Source organism: Oncorhynchus mykiss, chromosome 20, assembly GCF_013265735.2.
Source record: "Oncorhynchus mykiss isolate Arlee chromosome 20, USDA_OmykA_1.1, whole genome shotgun sequence".
NCBI lineage: Eukaryota > Metazoa > Chordata > Actinopteri > Salmoniformes > Salmonidae > Oncorhynchus > Oncorhynchus mykiss.
In genome coordinates, this window is record NC_048584.1 from 35,835,890 (window position 1) to 35,863,341 (window position 27,452).

The window sequence follows — 27,452 nt, forward strand, 5'->3', positions numbered from 1 at the left end:
TTCCAAATAGTGCTGCCTCTCCCACTGCTGCTGCTGCCTCTGTTGCTTCTCCTGCTGCTGCTTTTGCTGCTGTTGCTCCTGCTGCTTCTCCTGCTGCTGCTTTTGCTGCTGCCTCTGTTTACCACGCCGCTTGGTCCTTGGTTGGAGGATGATTCTGTAACGGCTTTCTTCCTGTGAAGGAGAGGCGGACCAAAACGCAGCGTGGTTATAGTTCATGGTTCTTTAATAAGAGACACTTAACATGAACTAACTACAAAACAATAAACGTGAAAACCAAAACACAAAGACAGGAAACAATCACCCACAAACACCAACACAAAACAAGCTACCTAAATATGGTTCCCAATCAGAGACAATGACTAACACCTGCCTCTGATTGAGAACCATATCAGGCCAACCACAGCAACAGCCAAACTAGACACAACATAGAATGCCCACCCAGCTCACGTCCTGACCAACACTAAAACAAGGAAAACACACAAGAACTATGGTCAGAACGTGACACAATTGATGAGGTAGAGCGGTGGGGATTTAGGTTCTCTGTAAAGAAAACTCAGACAGTGTTCTTTACCAGGAGGAAGGTGTGAGATGAGGTATGCTTGAGGTTATATGGGAGAAACTTGGAGAGGGTGGGGGCATTCAGATTCCTTGGGGTATACTTTGACACTAGACTGACCTGGGCAGAACACATTGAGAGAGTGGTGGGAACGTGTAAGAAGGTGCTATATGTGATGCGCTGTCTGGCAGGGAAGGAGTCGAGGGATGGGCGTTCCTCATTGATGACCATGTATGTTGCATTGATCCAATCTGTAATAGACTATGGCAGTATAGCGTATGGTTCGGCAGCTCAGACCTCATTGGAAAGGCTAGATCTCAGTTGATGTACTGGCTTAACAAGCACTTAGAAGTGGGGATGTTGAGGTTATGGTTTCAATGAACAAGGCAGAGGCAAAAAGCCTGATATGGACAGCGATGGTGCAGAGATGGCGGGAGCAGGGGAAGAGAGAAACTAAGGGAAGGCATTTATTTCTAGTACAGAGGAAAGTTGGGGAGAGGACGGCAGGAAGGGACAGAGGAGAGGAGGCAATTTTTTTTTTTAGGGTGGGACACAGCCAGTTGAATAAGTCCTTAAATGTGATAGGAAAGCATCCAACAGGAAAGTGTGATTATTGCCAGGAAACAGAGACTGTGGAGCATGTATTGCTACAGTATCAGAGGGAAAGAGAGAGGCTGAGATCTAGTATGAGGGAGAAGGGGATACAATAGATTAGTTTAAAGATTATATTGAGTAGATCGTCCTTAGATATAGTCTCAAATATTTATATTTTTTTAAGAGCAACTTGGCTGGCAGGTAGGGTTTAGTTTCTCCGTGTCTCTGGCCCACACTCCAGTACAGTAGGTGGCGGTAATGCACCATAACGTTGGATGCCAACCGCTGATAAACCCCACCGAAGAAGAAGAACGGCTGTAAAGATGGCGGCTCCCATAACGTGGAGGAGGCTGCGATACTGTGTGTCCACGCCGGCCCTGGCTGGGGTTTTCACTCGAATATCAGACCGATTCTTCCGTACACGCGATCGGAGGAGAGGGTAAGATACGACTGTTGTGGAACTTAAGTGGAGAAGAAAAGGAGAGACCACTGTTTTTCTTTGTCAGACGTAATGACAGCGCTCACATGACAACCTCTAGCTGGGTATGTCAACTCCACGATGAGAACAACTCGGCTAGCCAACCACTTGTCGTGGCAAAGATGTATGCGTGCAGCCAGTCTTTACTTACACAATGTTTCCGTGTTCTTTCATAATGTAGGGGAAAAAAACTATGTTGTCATTGTTCTAGCATGCGTCAAATAATATTGCCACATGTTTTCTGTTGTAATCTGATTGTTGCTTGCGAATAGTTTAATAATGTAATTTGATAATAGTCATAGTAGTCATAGCGAAGGTTACCTAATAAACATAAGCGTGCAAGTTCAGCCAGCACATGTAAGCGTTGCAAAACATTATCTCCCCTTGAATTTTCTTCCGGTTGCTTAGGCGTACTTTTATTTGTGAATTTAAATTTCCACCTCATGTGTTGTCAAGTCTCTGTGTAGGGTAACGTTAACAGTAACTCAGAAATTCTCAGAATGAGGAAATCTCTCTCGGGTCGTTTTGTGGTTTCCTGAAAACCTGAAGTTGCAACAACTGCCAGATATCTGTCTGCCAGTCAGTCTGTCCACACCTGCATATAGTCACGTGCCTCAGTTTCACATCTTTATTATCTACCATAGAGCGACACACACACACTGAGCTCTGAGTTATTGCGACACACACACACACGCACTGAGTTCTGAGTCTGTCTCTGTCTCTGGTCTAGGCTTAACTGGGAGTGCCAAGGTCGGTTCTGGAGGTAGCTTTGGGACACAACGTAGTCTGTGTTTTGGTTGAACTCCCTGAGTTCTGCACCGTTCTGGTGGTCCAACCAATACACAGACTACTCGTCTGGAGGATGTCATCCACAAGGGGGAGATCAACCCTGGGCAGTCTACTCCTCATTCAGACTAGAGCTGTCTCCCAAATGGCCCCATATTCCCTATATACTGTACTACATTTGACCAGGGCAAGTAGTTCACCGAGGGGGGAATATGGGGCCATTTGGGACACACCTTTGAGCTTTATCCTCAACCCCATAACCTAAGTAGACTAGCTAGGCGATGGGACTAATGGCCGTAGAGACGGAACAGTTTCATCTATTTTTATTTTTAAATATATGTATTTTTGAATTTGACCCCTTTTTCTCCCCAATTTCATGGTATCCAATTGTTTAGTAGCTAATATCTTGTCTCATCGCTACAACACCCGTACGGGCTCGGGAGAGACGAAGGTTGCAAGTCATGCGTCCGCCAATACACAACCCAACCAAGCCGCACTGCTTCTTAACACAGCACGCCTCCAACCCGGAAGCCAGCCGCACCAATGTGTCGGAGGAAACACCGTGCACCTGGCAACCTTGTTTAGCGTGCACTGCGCTAACCAAAGAACAGTTTTATCTCGAACATGATCTGTAGATGTAGCTAACTAGCCAGATGCACTACATGACCAAAGGTATGTGGACACCTGCTCATCCAACATCTCATTCCAAAATGATGGGCATTAATATGGAGTTGCCCCACCTTTGCTGATGTAACAGCCTCTACTCTTCTGGGAAGGCTTTCCACTAGAGGTTGGAACATCACTGCGGGGACTTGCTTCCATTCAGCCTCAAGAGCATTCGTGAGGTCGGGCACTGACGTTGACCCTGGCTCACAGTCGGCGTTCCAATTCATCCCAAAGGTGTTCCATGGGGTTGAGGTCAGAGCTCTGTGCAGGCCAGTGTGCGGCTGCTCGGCCCTGGAAACATTTCATGAAGCTCCCGCCGAACAGTTCTTATGCTGACGTTGCTTCCAGAGGCAGTTTGAAACTCTGTAATGAGTGTTGCAACTGAGGACAGACAATTGTTTTTTCCACTTCACAATAACAGCACTTACAGTTGACCAGGGTATAAATTTAACAAACTGACTTGTTGGAAAGGTGGCATCCTATGACTGTGCCATGTTTTAAAGTCACTGAGCTCTTCAGTAAGGCCATTCTACTGCCAATGTTTGTCTATGGAGATTGCATGGCGGCGTGCTTGATTTTATACACCTGTCAGCAACGGGTGTGGCTGAAATGGCTGCATCCACTAATTTGAAGGGATGTCCACATACTTTTGTGTATATAGTGTATGTCTTCCCTTCCATAAGCTTCTGGTTGATTTAGGCTTGCTTTCATCTGTGAATTCCTATTTGCGTTTCCTTGTGTTGTCAAGTCTCTGTGTGTAGAGTAAGACTAGCTCAGAAATTCTCAGCATGAGGAAATCTCTCTTGGGTTTTTTTGTGGTTTCCTGAAAACCTGAAGTTGCAACAACTGCCGTCTGTCTGTACGACAGACAGTCTGTCCACACCTGCGTATAGTCACATGCCTCAGTTTCACATCTTTAGTAGCTACCAGAGTGACTGTGAGCTTACGACTTTGCGCTTTATCTTCATCCGAAAGACCTGAGGAGGCCATCATCATCACCTACACTAGCTAGGCTATATAATGGTTGTAGACAGATTGGTCATGGCACATAGAGGCTTGGCTACACAGTGTCAGTGCTCCATTTACTTAGCCAAGAGATAGAGGAATGGGAAAGGCTACAGAGGGGAGGGAGACGCTTGCATGTATTCAGGGTAATATTCATTAGGGCACACCGTAGCAAAACGTTTTGAAGTTGAAATTGAGTTCCAAGTAGTCCCTCCATGTTTCAATCTGTTTTCTTCCGTTTAATGCCTAATAGGAAATGAAAGACACGTCTGTCAATGGCCTCCTGACTGCGAGGTAGAAGAGGGGAGGATTGTGTTGCCGTAGACTTGGTTGTAATAAGAAACTGTGTAAATGATCTGAATTCACCCTCGAGGACTCATACAAATACACAAGGCAACCATGTTCTCACAACTGAAATGGCTTGTCTTTACTACGCTGTCTCCGGTACATATTGGCTATGTGTCCGAATACCTAGACTTGTGTTCTAAATAGTATGCATTTTAGGTATGTGAAAATATAACATTTTTATAGAATTTGAAATGTCAAAAATCGAGTACTTTTAAATGCAAATGTTATACAAATTTCGGCTTTTCATCTAGTAGAATTTGTTGCTCACTTTTGAGGAAGATGATCATCTCTCCAGACTTGTGTGTTTGACAGCATAATGGTCGCATTCCCTTGCTCAGATGTTGCATGAATCAACCTATGGTTGAGTGCCACATCATCAACTGGCAAATTGCTATATGCTGTGGATAGGATACTAAAAATGCCTATCCAGGCCTTATAAGATCTGGCATACGTCCGCAACGTCTGGGCAGAGGAATGTGTCCAATGAGATAAAGGGACACGCAGTTTTTTTATTTAACTAGGTAAGTCGGTTAAGAACAAACTGTTATTTACAATGACGGCCTAACCCAGACGACGCTGGGCCAATTGTGCACCACCCTATGGGACTCCCAATCATGGCCGGATGTGATACTGGTAGCAGTAGTTCTGGTGTGTGCGCTATGATGCGGCGAATGAGAGCAGATGGTCATTCCAGTTCAAGTGTTCAGCACTTTGATGGCTTGTAGATAGAAACCTGTCTCTGAGACAGTTATCAGACTTCATGCTCCGACACGATCTGCCTGATGGGAAGTAAGTGAACAGGTGTGGCTGGGGTGTGTGGGTTCCTTGATGATGCTACGGACCTTCCTCACGCACCGTTTTGAGTAGATGTCCTGGATGGGTGGGAACACGGTCCCAGTGACGTACTGGGCCGTCTTTACCACTTACTGGAGGGCCTTGCTCTCGTGGATAGCGCACGTCTGGTACCAGGTCCTGATGCAACCAGTCAGGATGCTCTTGATGCAGTAGTATTTGGAGAGGACCCTGGGTGGCATGCCAAATTTCTTCAGCTGCATTAGGATGTAGAGACTAGGGTTGCACGTTTTGGGGAATATTCAGAGGTGAAAACTTTCTGTGGGAATTAATGGAAATATTTTCAAATTAATATTAATACCATTTAAATGTAGATGTTTTTTGCATTGGATATATTTACCATATCATATGAGACAAACATAAACCTTGTACCTTATCATAAGTAGACATACAGAAACATAAACCTTTTACCTCATCATAAGTAGACATACTTACAAATGATTAAATCCTTCCAATAGAAATAAAAACAACTTTAGTTACGACTTGAACTTTAATTAAATGAGTTGACTCTTCACATGGGATGATTTCACTGGACAACAAAATAAATGGAATATTGAATGATCCCCAATGATCCATCGCAAATCCCAAAAATGTTTAAAACACACATCTGTAAAATGACAACAAAAGCTTTCGTTTCTAGACGGTCTTCCTCTCAGGCTTCCATGTCTTCTCCCTGGACCTCCTCAATATCCACCTCCTTGAAGCCTCATCTTCACTCACTTTCCAACCTTGTTGAGGATGGCTCGTTGTCAGGCTCAAAAAGCCTCATTTGCCCAGATGGCTACCAATTTTTCAACCCTTGTATTGATCAGCCTGTTGCGTGCTTTGGTGTGTGTGTTCCCAAACAAGGACCAGTTGCGCTCTGAGGCGGCTGATGTTGGTGGGATTTGGAGGTTGATGGAGGCAAGAGGGGGGAAAGAGCCTCGGATCCACAAAGTCCCTTCCACCAGGTGGCTGATGAGATGTTGGCACGACTGCCATATTGCATCTCCATTCCAAAGCCCTTGCTTGGGAGTGTACTTTGCCAGACTGCCAAGAACCTTGCCCTGTTGAGACACGGTAGTGATTACACCATAGGCCTTGTTGATCTCTGCACCAGACAGGATGCACTTGCCAGCATACTTTGGGTCCAACATGTACTCTGTGGCGTGTATGGGCTTCAGGTAGAAATCTTCACGCTTATTGATGTATTTGAGAACTGCAGTTTCCTCTGCTTGGAGCAACAGTGAAGTGAGCAGGGCAGTACGGATTTCTTCTCTTACAAGCAGAGTCTGAACATCAGACAGGATGGTATTGTTTCCCTCAATCTGTGCAATTGCTACTGTAGGTTTCAGGCTGCTTACCACTCTCTCCCAAAATACATCATCCAGAAGGATCCTCTTGATGGGGCTGTCTATATCGACTGACTGATATGGTCATTTCTTGGCAAGACTCCCCTCCAGGAAACCTTCAAACATGACAACACCACCCCAACGGGTGTTGCTGGGCAGCTTCAATGTGGTGCTCTTATTCTTCACTTTTCTTGGTGAGGTAGATTGCTGCGATAACTTGATGACCCTTCACATACCTAACCTTTTCCTTGCCTCTCTTGTAGAGTGTATCCATTGTTTCAGTTTCAAAACTTACCAGAAAGCATGTAGTCCTTGGCTCAGATAGTGTAGTAGTGTGGGCTCAATAGCATCTCATTAGTGTGCAAGATCTTGAGAATCAGCTGTACATGTGATGGAAGAAAGCACTGTGCATGCAGAGGGTTGCAATTCCATTGAATTGGGGATAGTTTAACCAGAATATGCCACAAGACCTAGAATTGCCTTTTGTGTATCCCACTAATTATTTTTTCCCTGTAATAAGAACTTTTTTGATTCATTTAAGCAAAATTCCCAGGCTTAACTTCCCATGGAAAACTACCTGAAAGTGTCTGACCATTTGCAACCCTAGTAGAGATGCTGTTGTGCCCTCTTGACAAGGGGTGGTGTTGGTCCATGTCAAGTCCTCAATGATGTGGTCGCTGAGGAACTTAACTGATGACTCTACTGCAGTCCCGTTGATGTGGATCGGGGCATGTTCCCTTCTCTGCTTCCTGAATTCAACAATCAATTCCTTTTGTTTTGCTGATGTTGAGTAAGAGGTTGTTCTGGCACTGCAATGCCAGTTCACTTCCATCCCTACAGGCTGACTTGTCGTTGTTGGTTATCAGTCTTACAAACGTAGTGTCATCAGCAAAGTTGACAATGGAGTTGGTGTCGTGCAAAGCCACTCGGTCGAACAGGGAGGACACACCCCTGTGGGTCCCAGTGTTAAGAGTCAATGTGGAGGAGGTGGTGTTGCCAATCCTCACAGCCTGTGGTCTGCCCGTCAGGAAGACCAGGATCCAGTTGCAGAGGATGGTGTCCAGACCCAGGGCTCTAAGCTTGGAGCGAACGATGGTGTTCAATGCTGATCTGAACTGTAGTCAACTAACAGAATTCCCACATGTGTTCCTCTTGTCCAGATGTGTTACAGCCGTGTTAATAGCGATGAAATGGCGTCTTCCGTGGATCTGTTGGCGTGGGTCCAGGGTGCCTAGCATGCTGGCCTTGATGTGGGCCTTCATCAGCCTCTCGAAGCACTTCATGATGACCGGGGTGAGCGCGACAGGGTGATAGTCATTTGGGCATGTCACCTTGTTTTTCTTGGCCATTGGTACGATGGTCGTCTCCTTGAAGCAGGTGGCGACTACAGCCTGGGACAGGTTGACAATGTCAGAGACGACGCCTGCCAGCTGGTCAGCACACACTGAGGACGCGGCCAGGGATGCCATCTGGGCCGGCGGCTTTGAGTATTCACTCTTTGAGAGTTTTCCTCGCGTCAGCTTTGGTGAGCGAAAGCACCTGGTTGTCTGGAGCAGCGATTCTCTTCCTGGATGGCTCTGTCTGTCTCAAAGCCCATGAAGCCTACCTCGTGTGGGAGGTAGGCTTCGTGGGCACCACACAGCTGGTTTTGGCTTTGTAGTCTGTGATCGGTTGTAGTCCTTGCCACATGCGTCGTGAGTCTGAGTTGTCAGGCATCAATTTGTCAATCTTTTTTGCGTCCCTAATGGATTCCGAGCTGGTACCTGCTTGTCTTATACTCGTCGTGCGCCACAGAGTCATCGGGTTTTGTTGTGCTGACAATAAATGCTGCAATATAGTCTCAGCATGGCACGGATATCTACGTTCATCCAGGGGTTTTGGTACTTTTATTTTTGATTTAACTAGGAAAGTTAAGAACAAATTCTTATTTACAATGACTGCCTAGCAAAAGGCCTCCTGTGGGGAGGGGGGTCTGGGATTAAAAATATAGGACAAAACACACATCGCAACGAGCAACGCACTACATAAAGAGACCTAAGACAACACGGCATGATAGCAACTTGACGACAATTGTTATTGTGGGTACATCATCAACACATTTCCTAATGAAGCCTGTGACTGATATTCCTCAATGTTGATGGATGAGTCCTGGTGGGATGAATCTTTGAACATATTCCAATGAATATTCTCAAAATAGTACTGCAGCATCTGCCTCTGTCCATCACTTTATTATTCTCTGTTTTGATGGCTCCCTCCCTTGAGTTGCTGCTTGTAGGCTGTAGGAACAGAGATGTGATCTGATTGGCCGAAGTGGGGGCGGGGGATGGCTTTGTACGCGTCGCAAATGTTTGTATACTGAACAAAAAATGTCATTTCTCTAGCATAAGCCGCCTCCAACATAGTTTTAGGGAATTTGGCAGTACGTCCAACTGCAGAGCACTTGTAACCATGCCAGCTCGGGACCTCCACATCCGGCTTCTTCCCCGGGGGATCGTCTGAGACAGCTGACGAAACTGGGTTTGCACAACCAAAGAATTCCTGCACCGACTGTTAGAAACCATCTCAGGGAAGCTCATCGGCTTGCTTGTCGTCCTCACCAGGGTCTTGAGCTGACTGCAGTTCAACGTTGTAACTGACTTCAGTGGGCAAATGCTCACCTATTGCTACTGGCACACTATGGCCACTGCTCTTCACGGATTAATCAACTGTACCGGACAGATGGCAGACAATGTGTCTGGCGTTGTGTGGGCGAGCGGTTTGCTGATGTCAACGTAGTGGACAGAGTGTCCCATGGTGGGGTAATGTTATGGGCAGGCATAAGCTACAGACAACGAACAATTGCATTTTATCAATGCAATTTGAATGCACAGATGCAGTGACATGATCCTGAAGCCCGTTGTCATGCCATTCATCGGCTGCCATTTGTTGTTTATCTATAGGAGGCAATTACCACTCCAGCTGTAGGCTTCCATGGAAGTAATTCTTCTTCCCTATCCCTTTCTCTCTTCCTCTCCATGCCCCCCCCCCCAGGTCATCTTTGTTGCTCCTAGCCCCTCTCCTAGCAGAGGCCGACTCCTCTCCCCTTCCTCTCTTCAGATCCCCCGGGTCGACTGGAGCTCAGGGCACCGATGGCCTCCATGCCCGCTTCCTTTGGATGGCAGAACATGTGCCCGCCTTCAGGGTGCCTGGCACACACATCCACATCCTCACCTCCCCTGACCAGTTTTACCAGGCAATGAAGGTACGGTGTGTGTGTGTGTGAGTGAGAGGGTGTGGAGCTTTCCCTAAGTCATGTGATGTACTAAACATTCCACCAAAAATGATGAAAATCACTTTTTTGGGGGTAAAGCCTCCTTGTTTGTGTCCTGTAATACCGGATTCAAACTGTAATTTCTTGTTTTTTCTGTTCAGGCTCGAATAAAGACGGCTAAGAGGAGAGTGGTGATGGCCTCTCTGTATCTGGGTACAGGACCCCTGGAACAGGACCTGGTGGACTGTATGCAGGAAGCTCTGCAGCGTTCACGGGAGGTTGACAACTCCGACCTGCAGGTCTCCATTCTATTAGACTTCACACGCGGCTCACGAGGTAGGAGGGGTTCTGTGTATGTGAGAGGGAAAATGTTTTAACTCTTACCAAGCTCAATGGGTGTCTGTGACCTCCCTCTGTCTCTGTGTGTCTAGGTCAGACTAACTCTAGGACCATGTTGCTGCCGTTGCTGCAGCAGTACAGCAGTCAGATGCGTGTGTCTCTGTACCATACCCCTGATCTGAGAGGGTTGCTCCGGCTCCTGGTCCCACAGCGCTTCAACGAGACCATCGGGGTACAGCACATAAAAGCCTACCTGTTTGACGATGACCTCATCATCAGCGGGTACACGCGCGCACACACACACACACCATTGTTGTAGTTGTTGGTGTTTTTCTCATACAGTTGATGCTGCTTGGTATCTCAGCCTTTTTACCGGTCTCTCCCACCCCTCCCTCCGTAGGGCCAACCTGAGTGACTCGTACTTCACCAACAGACAGGACCGCTATGTGCTCCTGGAGAACTGTTGGGAGGTGGCAGACTTCTTCTCTGATCTGGTGGGTGCCGTGGGAGACGTGTCATTACAGCTACAGCCTGACAACTCTGTCAGCATGATGGAAAACATGGTGCACCCCTACAGAGGTATAAAACACATGTGTAACACACCAATACATACGGTGCATTCGGGAAGTATTCAGACCCCTTCACCTTTTCCATATTTTGTTACATTACGGCCTTATTCTGAAATAGTTTTTTTGTTTTCTCTCAATTTACACACAATATCCCATAATGACAAATCAAAACAGCTTTTTTTTTTGATTTTAGCAAATGTTTTACTACCCTGTTGAAGCACCTTTGGCAGCGATTACAGCCTGAGTCTTCTTGGGTATGACGCTACAATTACAGCCTGGAGTCTTCTTGGGTATGACGCTACAATTACAGCCTGGAGTCTTCTTGGGTATGACGCTACAATTACAGCCTGGAGTCTTCTTGGGTATGACGCTACAATTACAGCCTGGAGTCTTCTTGGGTATGACGCTACAATTACAGCCTGGAGTCTTCTTGGGTATGACGCTACAATTACAGCCTGAAGTCTTCTTGGGTATGACGCTACAATTACAGCCTGGAGTCTTCTTGGGTATGACGCTACAATTACAGCCTGGAGTCTTCTTGGGTATGACGCTACAATTACAGCCTGGAGTCTTCTTGGGTATGACGCTACAATTACAGCCTGGAGTCTTCTTGGGTATGACGCTACAATTACAGCCTGGAGTCTTCTTGGGTATGACGCTACCAGCTTGGCACTCATGTATTTGGGGAGTTTCTCCCATTCTTCTCTGCAGATCCTCTCCGTCAGGTGCAGTGATGCTCCCCGTACAACAACTATTTTCAGGTCTCTCCAGAGATGTTCGATCGGCTTCAAATCCGAGCTCAGAGACTTGTTCCGAAGCCACTCCTGCGTTGTCTTGGCTGTGTGCTAAGGTTGTTGTCCTGTTGGAAGGTGAACCTTCGCCCCAGTCTGAGGTCCTGAGCGCTCTGGAGCAGGTTTTCATTAAGGATGTCTCTGTACTTTGCTCCTTTCATCTTTCCCTCGATCCTGACTAGTCCCTCGGTCCCTGCCACTGGAAAACATCCCCACAGCGTGATGCTGCCACCACCATTCTTCACCGTAGGGATACTGCCACCACCATGCTTCACTAGTCCCTCAGTCCCTGCCACTGGAAAACATCCCCACAGCATGATGCTGCCACCACCATGCTTCACCGTAGGGATGGTATTGGCCAGGTGATGAGTGGTGCCTTGTTTCCTCCAGACTTGGCATTCAGGCCAAGGTGTTCAGTCTTGGTTTAATCAGACCAGATCATCTTTTTTCTCATGGCCTGAGAGTCCATTAGGTGTCAAGTCCATCCAAATGGGCTGTCATGTGCCTTTTACTGCGGAGTGGCTTCCATCTGGCCACGCTACCATTAAAGGTCTGATTGGTGGAGTTCTGCAGAGATGGTTGTCCTTCTGGAAGGTTCTCCCATGTCCACAGAGGAACTCTAGAGCTCTGTCAGAGTGATCATTGGGTTCTTGCTCACCTCCCTGACCAAGGCCCTTCTCCCCCGATTGCTCCGTTAGGCCGGGCGGCCAGCTCTAGGAAGAGTCTTGGTGGTTCCAAACTTCTTTGATTTCAGAATGATGAAGGCCACTGTGTTCTTGGACCTTCAATGCTGCAGAATGTTCTTGGTACCCTTCCCCTGATCTGTGCCTCGACACAATCCTGTCTCTGAGCTCTACGAGCAAGTCCTTCGACCTCATGGCCTGGTTTTTGCTTTGACATGCACTGTCAACTGTGGGACCTTATATAGACAGGTGTGTGCCTTTCCAAATCATGTCCAATCAATTGAATTTACCACAGGTTGAAACATCTCAAGGATGATCAATGCAAACAGGATGCACCTGAGCTCAATTTTGAGTCTCATAGCAAAAGGTCTGAATACTTATTTTTAATACACCTCCAAACATTTCTAAAAATCTGTTCACACTTAGTCATTATGGGGCATTGAGTAAATGGTTTTTATTTAATACATTTTAGAATAAGGCTAACGTAACAAAAGGTGAAGGGGTCTGAATACTTTCAGAATGTACTGTTCATAGCACATAAGTAACACACACACATCTACAGAGGTAACACACACACGGTCCCTAGGTGCTTAACGCTTTGCTCAGCTTGGCTGGCAAGTTGTAAATGTAGTGTAATGCGTTGTTCTTGGAAAGGTCCTTGGAATCGGATTAGTTGAAAGTGTAGCTTGTTCCAGCTCAGACACACAGTGAAATCAGAGAACTGGTGTGTGAATGAAAGAGCGAGAGAGTCAGGAGAGGTAGACGGACAGAAAGAAAAATAGTGTGAGTGTGTAACCAGAGAACATTCAGTCAGGATGTTGGGTCTGGTGCTAAATGACATCATGTCTGCAGAACCGGACCACAGTTGTCACAGAGACCAGAAATAGAGCAGTGAAGTCACGGAGTTGCTGGTAAACACAGAGGGAAGATGCGCGCGCACACACTCTAATCATTAGTGAATGAAGTTCTCCTGCTGGAAGAGGGCAAACTTTACAGTAAAAGCACATCTTTAGAATGAACTCATGCTGAGGCTTGCAGGTATCTCTCGCTGTCTCTCTGTCTGTCTCTCTCTCTGACTCTCTCTGTGTGTCACGGCCGTGTGTGGCGCCAGCCGGCCGGCGTAGTCCAGATATTGACCCATAGCCGTAATGCCCAGAACTAACTTTACACACTCACCTGCTCTACTGCACCACATACTGTGTGTGTGAGAGGGGAGATAGAGTTTGTGTGGTTAAAGCTAGAATTGTTCATTGCAAAAATAAGAAAGCGGGCACCTCGCCTCTTTGGTTAAAAAGCTGAGGGATGGACAGAGCTATGGAGGCAAGGACTGACCATCCATGCTAACATTTATAGTATTAACTGCGTTTTGAGGCTATACATTGTTTACATTTATATTGTTTACGAACATGGGACAAAAACAAGCTTATATTTTGGGTTCCGATTGGGATGTGACCGTTGCACTAAGCTCATGAGGCATTTCTAAGTTATATTCTTCAAGAATTCATTGGTGTGTATATATATCATTCATTTACAAGTCCAAAAATGGATGTAGCAACTAAGGGTTCTAGTTTTAACCAGGTCGGTCTGTTTTCCTCTCTTACATCCCTACATTATTTTGTCACCAGGTAACCGGGATGATTTCTCGGCGTCGGCCCGGCAACACATCATGGAGGTGGTGAACACTGCTCGTATGCGCCAAGACATCGCCAACTCGGAACGTTTGACGCGGGAGAGCAAGGGTGAAGAAGGGGGAGGGAAGGAGGACACTTGGGTTTTTCCTCTGGTTCAGATGAAACCTCTGGGAATACAGGTGGATGAGGAGATCACACAGGTAGTTACACACACACACACACACGGACACCACTACCCTCACCAACTAATATTGAACAAAATAACTCCCATCGCATGTGTTTATTATTTTATATATATATATGTGTGTGTGTGTGTGTGTGTGTGTGTGTGTGTATTTATTTATAAATGTTGACTTAAATGTAAAAATGTGGTGTTTTAGTGAGAGGACACTACATCTGAGCATCTTATTTCCTTGTAGCGTTTGCTGACAGATGCGGGTCCCGGTGCAACTGTGTTTCTGACGTCGGGGTATTTCAACCTGACAAGGGCCTACATGTCGCTGGTTCTGGGGGTGGGCGCCGACTATCGGATCCTCACCGCCTCCCCGGAGGTCAACGGGTTTTTCGGCGCCAAGGGCATTGCCAGGGAGATTCCAGCGGCCTACATCCACATTGCCAGACAGTTCTACAGCAAAGTGTGTCAGCTGGGACAGCAGGAGAGAGTTCACCTCCACGAGTACCACAGAGCACACTGGACCTTCCACGCCAAGGGTGGGACACACACACACACACACACAATATAATCCTTGGCCTTAGAGCCTAGATTGATTCTGGATGGTTCTACTCTATTGTGGTTAGTTCTGTTTGGCTGTGAGTTGTGACTGGTAGTGACGTTCCATGGTCAGACAGTGAGCATCCTAAACGACACCCTATTACCTATATTGTGCGCTACATTTGTTTAACAGAGCCCTATGGGTCCTGGTCAAAAGTAGTACACTATAGGTATTGGGGAATTGGGTGCCATTTGGGACTCACTCATGGGGCCAATTCCAACCTGACAGACGGTTGTACTGTTCTCTGGCTCTGCTGTTCTGTCCATCTGTTAACCCAGACGTGTTGCTTGAGAGATGATGCCTTGTCAAGTTGGGGAGGCAGGTAGCATAGTGGTTAGAATGTTGAACCAGTAACTAAAAGGTTGCTAGATCGAATCCCTGAGCTGACAAGGTAAAAATCTGTCGTTCTGCCCCTGAACAAGGCAGTTAACCCACTGTTTCTAGGCCGTCATTGTAACTAAGAAATTGTTCTTAACTGACTTGCCTAGTTAAAGTTTTTAAATTCACCTTTAGCCCCGAGCCAAGGAAACAGTCACTACTGGGTTTGGATAGACGTTGGGGGTTTCTGTGTGCTTTAGTGTTTCCTTTATAGTTGTGGATATGGTCAACGAGAACCACATTTAAACATGACAAAATGCTCTAAGGAATTATATCTGAATTACTATCAACCTTTCGCTGATACTTCATTTATAGAATAAAATGGTAATGTGTCCCAAAAAATATTCTAAACAACTGAAATGTTAGTGGTGCATTAGTAGCTAGGTAAATTCTTGTTGTTTTTTTCTTCAAAAGCCAGATTGAGCCACTGCGAGAGAGGGGGGGAAATGAACACACAGTGAAGCAGCGTCAGTGGAATGTAATTTCACACGATCGTAGAAGTCCCATTTATTAGATAAAGCAGGGCGGGCTGGCCATTTCCCGTAATCACAGCACACACTGCACGGGAGAAATCACACAGCACCCAGCCTGGAGAGAATCAATGACCATTAGAGTTGACCCTGACCCCCAGCTGCAGAACAAATCACTGATGTTGGGAAACTGCTCTCTTTCTCTCTCTCCTCCCTCTTTCCTTCCTCCACCAATCCCCTTCTCCTCCCCCCTTTTCCCTCATCCTTCTCTCTCTCGCTCTCTGCAGGGCTGTGGTACTACTTGCGGGGGCATGTGCGGCCGTGCCTGACTCTAATTGGCTCTCCAAACTTTGGCTACCGCTCGGTGCACCGGGACCTGGAGGCCCAGATCGCCATAGTAACAGAGAACCAGGAACTACAGGCCCACTTGCAGGAAGTAGGCCATTCAAACCAACACAAATTTATTTAAACAGACTTGATACTATGGTTCTGTTTTATACAGCTCTCAACCAAAAGGCCTGTCTACAAAATGCAACTAATTTGATAGCTCATGATCTCAGGAACTATGTGAAGCTGGTAATAATATGCAAAGTAGGTTGAGCGAGCAAGCAGGGAAACCTGCTGTGTGTCTCATGTGTACACAAACTCATTCCCACTCTCACACAATTACTCTCTCTCTCGTCTGTGTTACAGGAGCAGGAGATGTTGTACCAGAGGTCTACAGAGGTGTCCAGCTCTACGTTCCAGCAGCCAGATCGCCATGTCAAGCTGTGGGTCAAATTGGTCACTCCCCTCATCAAGAAGTTCTTCTGAGAGAAACAGCCAAACAAAGGTAACGCTCCCTCTCACACGCCACAGGTACCACACCCACACCTCTGAACGATCGTCTCCTAGTCACACACAGAAGTACAGATGCTTTTTATAGAATGGCGGAACTTGGGTTTCTCCAAAAGGTCCCTTGCCACTGCTATGTGTACCAGCCCTCAACCTAGCCCACGGCCGCATCAACCTCAGAAGCTGAACCCAGCTACCTTTCTCCACTTTACTCCCCCCTCCTCCTCAACGTCCCGTCTCTCTGAGAGAAACTGTCGGACCCATCTGGCCTTTGACCCCTCAGCATCAACATTCTGTAGTCAGCATCTGGACCCATTCGGGTGAGTGTGAGAGAAGTCATTCTGCTGACGGCTAGAGTAGGCGGTGTACTAGGCAGTGGGGTCAAAGGTGGCTTAGACGGGGGAAGGGTGGCTTATTGTGTGTGTTCTAACAGGGATGTAGACTTGCCTTACAGGAAGTATTTTCTTTTTATGGTGACGGTAAATGCTGAGGCGGAGGTGTCTCGTCACCACAATGTTACTCAGTGAGACAAATGGCCACTAAATGTCAGTGTGTGATCAGCTGCCGTGAGGGAACGATGACGGATGGGGCCACACATTCCTCGTCATACTCCACAAGCATCCAAATACATGAACAAAGATGTTATCTATCTATAGTTTGTTTTTGTTACTGTGTTGTTCTTGTAAATGAACACATTTTAGAAATGGAAATTAAAACACACACTTACAGTGGACATACACACTCTCACTGAGCATGTGAGGTGGGATCAGGGTCTGTTAACCCCGTGTCCCGGACCAGGTCAGTCATCTATAGATGAACATCCATCCTCCTTCCTGCCACCCAGAAACAGCCCTAGTATCCACTGGCGTAACGCAGTTTCTCTGGAACCCCCCTGTAAAGTCAGAGCCCCCCCCCCCCCAAAGTATAAAGTAAAAGTATATCAAAGTATAGAATACCGTCCACGGTGATTAAATTGCGACATGTCTATACGGATGGATGCTTATTGAAACGATTTTATAGGGTTTCTGTGGTGCCATGGCGTAACTTTGCTTTAGCTAATGTATAAATGTTTACTGGTAGGCCTATTTGGTTGTCATTTTCTCACGTTAAGCACGCTGTCACAATGCTGCCATTTGTAGCTTGCTGGCTGGTGGCAATATAATTACTTATTCTGTAAAATTATAAATGTTTGATGAAACCGCATACTAATCAGCTACCATATATATATATATATATATATATATATATATATATATTTGATTATACAACTGTCCTGTATAGGCTACCTGAATCTGCATGACATGAACCCTCCTTGTACTCTCTCCTAGCTTGGATAGAAAGTTGTGCGTAAAACCAGTCTTGATGCCAAAATGATAGTTGGTCCACCTTCAAAACACTAGCTTACTAGGGATTGTTTCATTATGCAGTGTACTATCTATAGCTTTACAGTGCCTTCGGAAAGTATTCAGACCCTTTGACTTTTTCCACATTTTGTTACGTTACAGCCTTATTCGTTTTTTTATACCCCTCAATCTACACACGCTACCCCATAAGGTTTTTAGACGTTTGCTAATATATTACAAATAAAGGAAATCATATTTACGTAAGTATTCAGACCCTTTACTCAGTACTTTGTTGAATCATCTTTGGCAGTGATAACAGCCTCTAGTCTTCTTGGGTATGATGCTACAAGTTTGGCACGTCTGTATTTGGGGAGTTTCTCCCATTCTCTGCAGATGGGCTCATGAGTGGCACAGCGGTCTCAGGAACTGCATCTCAGTGCTAGAGGCGTCACTACAGACACCCTTTGTTTGAATCCAGGCTGTATTACAACCGGCCATGATTGGGAGTTCCATAGGGCGGTGCACAAATGGCCCAGATTTGGCCTGTGCAGGCCGTCATAGTAAATAAGAATTTGTTCTTAGCTGACTTGCCTAGTTAAAGGTTAAATAAACATCTTCAAGCTCTGTCAGGTTGGATGGGGAGTGTTGCTGCACAGCTATTTTCAGGTCTCTCCAGAGATGTTCGATTGGGTTCAATTCCGGGCTCTGGCTGGGCCACTCAAGAACATTCAGAGACTTGTCCCGAAGCCACTCCTGCGTTGTCTTGGCTGTGTGGTTAGGGTTGTTGTCCTATTGGAAGGTCACCTCCCTGACCAAGGCCCTTCTCTCCCGATTGTTCAGTTTGGCCGGACCGCCAGCTCTAGGAAGAGTCTGGTTCCAAACTTCTTCCATTTTAAGAATGATGGAGGCCACTGTGTTCTTGGACTTTCAATGCTGAGGAAATTTTTTTTTGGTACCCTTCCCCAGATCTGTGCCTCGACACAATCCATTCTTGAAGCTCTATAGACAATGCCTTTGACCTCATGGCTTGGTTTTTGCTTTGACATGCACTGTCAACTGAGGGTGTGTGTCTTTCCAAATCATGTCCAATCAATTTAATTTACCACAGATGGACTTCAAGTTATAGAAACATTGAGGATGATCAATGGAAACAGGGTGCACCTGCGCTCAATTTAGAGTCCCATAGCAAAGGGTCTGAATACTTGTGTAAATAAGGTATATTAAAAAAAAATGTTAAACCCATTTTAGAATAAGGCTGTAACGTAACAAAAAATTTTGGAAAAAGTCGAGGTCTGAATACTTTCGAGGCACTGCATATAACGTATTTATCTGCTATTCATAAAAATGTCACATCAAATAGCCTAACAATGAGGAAAAAAGTTGTAGAGTTGGGGATAAGTTCAGCCACTTTTGAATATTGCAGCCCATACACAAATAGGCTGCAATAATTCAAGTTTAAATAAAATAATTTACATTTAACTGGAGAGATTCCCCTGGTGTCATGAAGTCGTTTTTTTGTGTGCAAATGTTTACCAAAGCCTGTAGGTCCAGGTTTTTGTGTAACCTTTATGGGATCGGTGTCCCTCCCGCGGGATGGTTGAACTAACGTGATTAGCATGACGTTGTAAATAACGTGAACTTTCCAGGACATAATCATGTCTTATATGGGCAGAAAGGTTACATTATTGTTAATCTAACTGCACTGTCCAATTTACAGTAGCTATTACAGTGAAAGAATACAATGCTATCATTTGAGGAGAGTGCACAACTTATCACGGAAACTGGTTTGATACATTCACCTATAAAGGTACATAATGTACTTACATTCAGTAATCTTGCTCTGACTTGTCATCTTGAGGATCCCAGAAATACAGTGTAGCAGAGTTTTGTTTGATAAAATCAATTTTATCAAACAATACACATCTAATGTGTGACGGTTAGTGTCTTTTCTGTAGGGAAGCTAATTATCCTTAATAAGTGTAAACTTATTTTTAAATTTACATACAAAAATTCTATGTTCTCTATAGTTATGTACTTAAATGTATCAATTGACCAATTTGGCACATTGGGAAGACTTGGTACAACATTTTGAACAGTAATACAATGGTTCATTGGATCAGTCTTAAACTTTGCACATACACTGCTGTCATCTGGTGGTTAAACTAAATTGTGCCTAGACTCCGAAGTGATATAATGGCCTTTCTCTTGCATTTCAAAGATGGGGGGATAGAAAAGACAAAGAAACGCATGTTTTTAAACATCTTTTACCAGATCTGTGTTTTATTTTCTCCTACATTAATTTCACATTTCCAAACTTCAAAGTGTTTCATTTCAAATGGTGTAAAGAATATGCATGTCCTGAGCTACAGACAGTTAGATTTGTATGTCATTTTAGGCAAAATGTTAAAAAGGGTTCGACCCTAACTAGGCAAGTCGGTTAAGAACAAATTATTATTTACAATGATGGCCTACCAGAAGACAAAAGGCCTCCTGCAGGGATGGGGGCTATGATAAAAATTGTAAAAATAAAATAGGACAAACCCACACCGACAAGAGACAACACTACATAGAGACTTAAGACAACATGGTATCAACACATGGCACAGACAACCGCACAAAGGGCAAGAGGGTAGAGACAACAATACATCACGCAAAGTAGCAACTGTCAGTAAGAGTGTCCATGAGTCTTTGAAGGAAGAAATGGTGATAAAACGGTCCAGTTTGAGTTTTTCACTTGGTGCAGTGAACTGAAAAGTGGAGTGTCCCAGGGATGTGTGTTATGGGGATCTTTTTAACAGAATGTGACTGGCAGAACGGGTTTTGTATGTGGAGGATGAGGGCTGCAATAGATATCTCGGATAAGGGGGAGTGAGGCCAAAGAGGGTTTTATAAATAAGCATCAACCAGTGTGTCTTGTGACGGGTATACAGAGATGACCAGTTTACAGAGTATTGAGTGCAGTGACGTGTCCTATAAGGAGCATTGGTGGCAAATCTGATGGCCTAATGGTAAAGAACATCTAACCGCTCGAAAGCACCCTTACCTGCCGATCTATAAATTATGCCTCCATAATCTATTATGGGTAGGATGGTCATCTGAATCAGGGTTAGTTTGGGAGCTGTGGTGAAAGAGGAGTAATTACGATAGAGGAAACCAAGTCTAGATTTAACCTTAGCCTGCAGCTTTGCTATGTGCTGAGAGAAGGACAGTGTACCGTCTAGCCATACTCCCAAGTACTTGTATGAGCTGACTACCTCAAGCTCTAAACCCTCAGAGGTAGTAATCACACCGGTGGGGAGAGGGGCATTCTTCTTACCAAACCACATGACCTTTTTGTTTTGGAGGTGTTCAGAACAAGGTTAAGGGTAGAGAGCTTGTTGGACACACAAAGCTTTGATGTAGAGCGTTTAACACAATTCGGGGAGGGGCCAGCTGAGTATGACTATCATCTGCATATAAATGGATGAGAGAGCTTCCTACTGCTTGAGCTGTTGCTGTAAAGTGAGAAGAGCGTGGTGCCTAGGATCAAGCCTTGGGGTACTCCCTTGGTGACAGACATTGGCTGAGACAGATGATGTTCTGACTTTATACACTGCACTCTTGGAGGTAGTTTGCAAACCAGGCTAAAGACCCCTCAGAGACACCAGTACTCCTTAGCCGGTCCACAAGAATAGAATGGTCTACCGTATCAAAAGCTTTGGCCAAGTCAATAAAAATAGCAGCACAACATTGCTTAAAATCTAGGGCAATGGTGACTTCATTTAGAACCTTTTTAAGGTTGTAGTGACACATCCATAACCTGAGCGGAAACCAGATTACATACCCAAGAGAATACTAAACCCAGTCAGTTAATTATTTACTAGTTTTTCCAACACTTTTGATAAACAGGGCAAAATAAAAATTGGCCTGTAACAGTTAGGGTGAGCTTGATCTCCCCTTTTTAATGAAGGCTGCACCGTGGCTGCCTTCCAAGCAATGGGAACCTCCCCAGATTTGGGGGGAGCGGTTTGGCGATGATGGGGGCAGCGACCTTAAAAAAAGGATCTAAACCAGATGTTTTTTGGGGGGTCAAGTTTAAGGAGCTCCTTTAGCACCTCGGACTCAGTGACCGCCTGCAGGGAGAAAGTTTGTAGCGGGCAGGGGAAAAAGAGGGAGGAGCGTCGGGTAGTCACATTAGAAGGGGTGGGAGATGAGGAAATGTTGGACGGGCAAGGAGGCATGGCTGAGTCACATAGGACTCGACTTAATGAAGTGGTGATTTTTAAAGAGCTCAGCCATGTGCTCCTTGTCAGTAACAACCACATTAACATTAAGTGACATGGGCAGCTGTGAGGAGGGTTAATTTTCCAGGTCTTTAACTGTTTTCCAGAACTTCTTGGGGTTAGACCCACAAAGCGAACTGCTCCTTAGTTACTTTAACTTTGGCCTTCCGGATAGCCTGAATGCACTTATTTATAATTTGCATGAACGAGAGCCAGTCAGCCTGTCAGTATGCGTGTGCCGAGCGATTTGCCAAATGGAATTCTTGAGGCGGAGTAACTGCCAGATCAGGGGCTGAACCCGTTTTTTATTTTTTTCATTTTCTTTATGGGCTTGTATTTGTTAACGATACCACTGAAAATATATAAAAAGTCTTCCAAGTGTTTGACAGAGGGGATCAAGCTGATTCTATACCAATTTACAGAGGCCAGATTGTGAAGGAAGTCTTGCTCATTAAAGGTTTTTTTTTCGCAAGCGTCTGACAAGTCAGGACAGGTCGTTTCACTGAGCAGCCATTACAAACACAGGCTGTAAAACGGTCATCACTAAGGTATCAGTCTGGTGTTTTCTGTAATGACCTGTAAGGATAGAATTAATGGGAGTAGCCTTTTCTGGGTGTTTTGAGTCATACCTTGAATATGAGAGAGATTTAGGGAGTGTCATTGCTTTAGGTCTGGTCAGGTAGTTTAAGCATGTCCCTAATTTAGGTCACATAGCAGGACAAATTCAGACTTAGTGTAAGGGGCCAAGAAAGAGCTTAGGGCACAGGCAGGTAGGTGCTGATGGTGGCCGATAATAACCAGCAATTAATTGAACGTTTTAATGTGTAAAACTGGCAAATCAAATTGTTTGGGGGCAGACTTGGTGGAGACAACTGAGCACTGAAGGTGTTCCTTGGTAAAGACTGCCACTCCACCACCTTTGGAAGATCTCTTGCAGAAAAAGGTTATAAGCAGAAAGGTTAACATCGGTGTTCAAAACACTCTTTCTTAACCAAGTCTCAGTAATGACCAACACATATGGATTGGAGCTGTGAACCCACACTTTCAATTGGTACATTTTAGGTAATACGTTTCTACTGTTAACGTGCAGTAATCAGTGAAGCAGAGCACAATTCAGATTTGGGGTTAGCAACCGTAGATGGGCCACGGTGTACATGCACATTTTCCAGATATAATCCGCAGTAATACAATCGGGGCACGGCAGAGGACAGGGAGCGCTCTGCAGTGTTGATTTATAACATTTTAATCATATTGTACAGGTAACATGAATACAAAGCCGGTGAGAGGTGGTTAGAATAAGATGGGAGGCCAAGAGTCTGTGTAACCAATGGAGTCCGAGTCCCAAGTGTGGGAATAAACCGACTGTCCCACGGTTGGGTAAACAAGCAAGTTCAAAGTCAATATACCACGCATGAGGCAAATGGCATAAAGCACAAGAGAGAAATACACTGCTCAAAAAAATAAAGGGAACACTTAAACAACACAATGTAACTCCAAGTCAATCACACTTCTGTGAAATCAAACTGTCCACTTTGGAAGCAACACTGATTGACAATAAATTTCACATGCTGTTGTGCAAATGGAATAGACAACAGGTGAACATTATAGGCAATTAGCAAGACACCCCCAATAAAGGAGTGGTTCTGCAGGTGGGGACCACAGACCACTTCTCAGTTCCTATGCTTCCTGGCTGATGTTTTGGTCACTTTTGAATGCTGGCGGTGCTTTCACTCTAGTGGTAGCATGAGACGGAGTCTACAACCCACAAGTGGCTTAGGTAGTGCAGCTCATCCAGGATGGCACATCAATGCGAGCTGTGGCAAGAAGGTTTGCTGTGTCTGTCAGCGTAGTGTCCAGAGCGTAAGGCTCTCCAGAGGGTGGTGAGGTCTGCACAACGCATCACCGGGGGCAAACTACCTGCCCTCCAGGACACCTACACCACCCGATGTCACAGGAAGGCCATAAAGATCATCAAGGACATCAACCACCCGAGCCACTGCCTGTTCACCCCGCTATCATCCAGAAGGCGAGGTCAGTACAGGTGCATCAAAGCTGGGACCGAGAGACTGAAAAACAGCTTCTATCTCAAGGCCATCAGACTGTTAAACAGCCACCACTAACATTGAGTGGCTGCTGCCAACACACTGACACTGACTCAACTCCAGCCACTTTAATAATGGGAATTGATGGGAAATGATGTAAATATATCACTAGCCACTTTAAACAATGCTACCTTATATAATGTTACTTACCCTACATTATTCATCTCATATGCATACGTATATACTGTACTCTATATCATCGACTGTATCCTTATGTAATACATGTATCACTAGCCACTTTAAACTATGCCACTTTGTTTACATACTCATCTCATTTGTACATACTGTACTCGATACCATCTACTGTATCTTGCCTATGCTGCTCTGTACCATCACTCATTCATATATCCTTATGTACATATTCTTTATCCCCTTACACTGTGTACAAGACAGTAGTTTTGGAATTGTTAGTTAGATTACTTGTTGGTTATTACTGCATTGTCGGAACTAGAAGCACAAGCATTTCGCTACACTCGCATTAACATCTGCTAACCATGTGTATGTGACAAATAAAATTTGATTTGATTTGAGCATGGAGGTGCTACCAGGAGACAGGCCAGGAGACGTGGAGGAGGCCGTAGGAGGGCAACAACCCAGCAGCAGGACCGCTACCTCCGCCTTTGTGCAAGGAGGAGCAGGAGGAGCACTGCCAGAGCCCTGCAAAATGACCTCCAGCAGGCCACAAATGTGCATGTGTCTGCTCAAACGGTCAGAAACAGACTCCATGAGGGTGGTATGAGGGCCTGACGTCCACAGGTGGGGGTTGTGCTTACAGCCCAACACCGTGCAGGACGTTTGGCATTTGCCAGAGAACACCAAGATTGGCAAATTCGCCACTGGCGCCCTGTGCTCTTCACAGATGAAAGCAGGTTCACACTGAGCACGTGACAGTCTGGAGACGCCGTGGAGAACGTTCTGCTGCCTGCAACATCCTCCAGCATGACCGGTTTGGTGGTGGGTCAGTCATGGTGTGGAGTGGCATTTCTTTGGGGGGCCGCACAGCCCTCCATGTGCTCGCCAGAGGTAGCCTGACTGCCATTAGGTACCGAGATGAGATCCTCAGACCCCCTGTGAGACCATATGCTGGTGCGGTTGGCCCTGGGTTCCTCCTAATGCAAGACAATGCTAGACCTCATGTGACTGGTGTGTGTCAGCAGTTCCTGCAAGAGGAAGGCATTGATGCTATGGACTGGCCCCCCTGTTCCCCAGACCTGAATCCAATTGAGCACATCTGGGACATCATGTCTCGCTCCATCCACCAACGCCACGTTGCACCACAGACTGTCCAGGAGTTGGCGGATGCTTTAGTCCAGGTCTGGGAGGAGATCCCTCAGGAGACCATCCACCACCTCATCAGGAGCATGCCCAGGCGTTGTAGGGAGGTCATACAGGCACGTGGAGGCCACACACACTACTGAGCCTCATTTTGACTTGTTTTAAGGACATTACATCAAAGTTGGATCAGCCTGTAGTGTGGTTTTCCACTTTAATTTTGAGTGACTCCAAATCCAGACCTCCATGGGTTGATAAATTTGATTTCCATTGATAATTTTTGCGTTATTTTTGTCAGCACATTCAACTATGTATTTAATAAGAATATTTAATTCATTCAGATCTAGGATGTGTTATTTTAGTGTTCCCTTTATTTTTTTGAGCAGTGTATAACAACTTGGGGCTAGCCATTGTAAGTTCAGAGTCACTCGCCTTAACAGTGCATGTGTGCTGGAGGTGACTGAAAGCTCTGGAGAGAGGGGGGTACCTACACCAGACGGGGAGATGGGCCAGGGCAGACAGTTTACAGATTGCCATGCGGAATCCAGGCAATGGGAATAGGTGTCACAACCACTTGGGAGAAACTTATCTCGGGAGGCAGATTCCTTGTAGAAAATCCCAGCTAGCAACTGTCTTTTCCACGTGGGAAAAGGTCATTAGCTAGCTATATATTTTTTTAAAGTGTTGGCGACATGGTCATTTTACGACGTCCAAACCAAAGTTGTTCTGTGGCTGCTATATTTTGGGGATTCTGTGGAGGATATATTCTCTGCACAGATGGAGGGGCTTCAAAGGCCTCTGCATTTGGGGGAGGGTGGGGGGGCTGTGAAAGTCTCCTGCCATTGTTAGGCTCGAGTTTTCACACCTCACTTCAGTGCTAATTTCAGTCAGATTCTTTCCTAGCAGTTTGATAGCCTTATTTAAGAAGCTTTATATAACAAAATTATCTAAAGATTGTCTTTTACTTTTTGGCTTCAGAAAGTAGGTTCAGACTGAACATTACTCACTCAATGTTGTGTTGGATGGTATTTCCATGTTCTGCTGTGTTTCTTCTGCAGGTTTTTGGCTTGTTTGAAGTTTTAGTTTTTCTTGATAGTCCTTGGTGATAGTAGTCCAATCAGGTCATTTTGCCCAAAATCAAGGTTTTAGGTATGGAATTGTGACCTGGAATGACTTTTTTTAATGTTGAGGTTAGTATCCTCTACAAGTCCTTGCAGGTTGTGGGCTGACTGTTTTCTATACTGAGTATTGCCAACCTTTCCTGAGACATTACGCATTATACAATATAAACTTTTTTTTTTTTTTTGAATGATGCCAAGATATACCAGAGATAAGGGACTGTTGATATTGCAACCACCCAACTCAAACACCGGTTCACCAGTATGAACGAAATCGCAAACAGCCCTCAAGAACTGTTTTTCTACTAAAGTTGATCACCACATCAGTCATCGGCTTCATCAATAACTGCGTCGATGATGTTGTCCCCACAATGACCGTACGTACGTACATACCCCAACCAGAGGCCATGGATTACAAGCAACATCCACACTGAGCTAAAGGGAGCTGAAAGCTGCCGCTTTCAAGGAGCAGGACTCTAACCCAGACGTTTAGAAGAAATCACACTATGCCCTACAACGAACCATCAAACAGGCAAAGCGTCAATACAGGACTAAGATTGAATCCTACTACACCGGCTCCAACGCTCATCGGATGTGGCAGGGCTTGCAAACTATTACAGACTACATGGGGAAGCACAGCCGCGAGCTGCCCAGTGACACGAGCCTACCAGACGAGCTAAATGACTATGGGCACTTCGAGGCAAGCAACACTGAAGCATGCATGAGAGCACCAGCTGTTCCAGATGACTGTGTGATCACCTTCTCCGTAGCCGATGTGAGTAAGACCTTTAAACAGGTCAACATTCACAAGGCTGCATGGCCAGACAGATTACCAAGAATTGTACTCCGAGCATTTGCTGACCAACTGGCAAGTGTTTTCACGGACATTTTCAACCTCTCCCTGACCGAGTCTGTAATACCAACATGTTTCAAGCAGACCACGATAGTCCCTGTGCCCAAGAACACCAAGGAAACCTGCCTAAATGACTACCAACCCGTAGCACTTACAACTGTAGCCATT

General features: G+C 45.5%; 1 protein-coding gene across 2 annotated transcripts in view; it reads left to right on the forward strand.

Annotated features, from left to right (window-relative positions):
* The first annotated feature begins 1,433 nt into the window (after window positions 1-1,433).
* LOC110499417 (CDP-diacylglycerol--glycerol-3-phosphate 3-phosphatidyltransferase, mitochondrial) overlaps window positions 1,434-27,452 on the forward strand; it is a 29,527-nt gene continuing 3,508 nt past the window's right edge. The window contains exons 1-10 of one of the 2 annotated variants that reach the window (XM_021576551.2): window positions 1,434-1,589; window positions 9,647-9,857; window positions 10,028-10,202; window positions 10,298-10,487; window positions 10,606-10,784; window positions 13,874-14,079; window positions 14,299-14,590; window positions 15,788-15,936; window positions 16,194-16,332; window positions 16,454-18,032. In XM_021576551.2, the coding sequence (XP_021432226.2) occupies window positions 1,474-1,589; window positions 9,647-9,857; window positions 10,028-10,202; window positions 10,298-10,487; window positions 10,606-10,784; window positions 13,874-14,079; window positions 14,299-14,590; window positions 15,788-15,936; window positions 16,194-16,313 (1,638 nt within the window). In that variant the 5' untranslated portion in view covers window positions 1,434-1,473 and the 3' untranslated portion in view covers window positions 16,314-16,332; window positions 16,454-18,032. Of the gene's footprint in view, window positions 1,590-9,646; window positions 9,858-10,027; window positions 10,203-10,297; window positions 10,488-10,605; window positions 10,785-13,873; window positions 14,080-14,298; window positions 14,591-15,787; window positions 15,937-16,193; window positions 16,333-16,453; window positions 18,033-27,452 lie in introns of those variants that run through there. The other variant, XM_021576550.2, reaches the window with a different exon arrangement.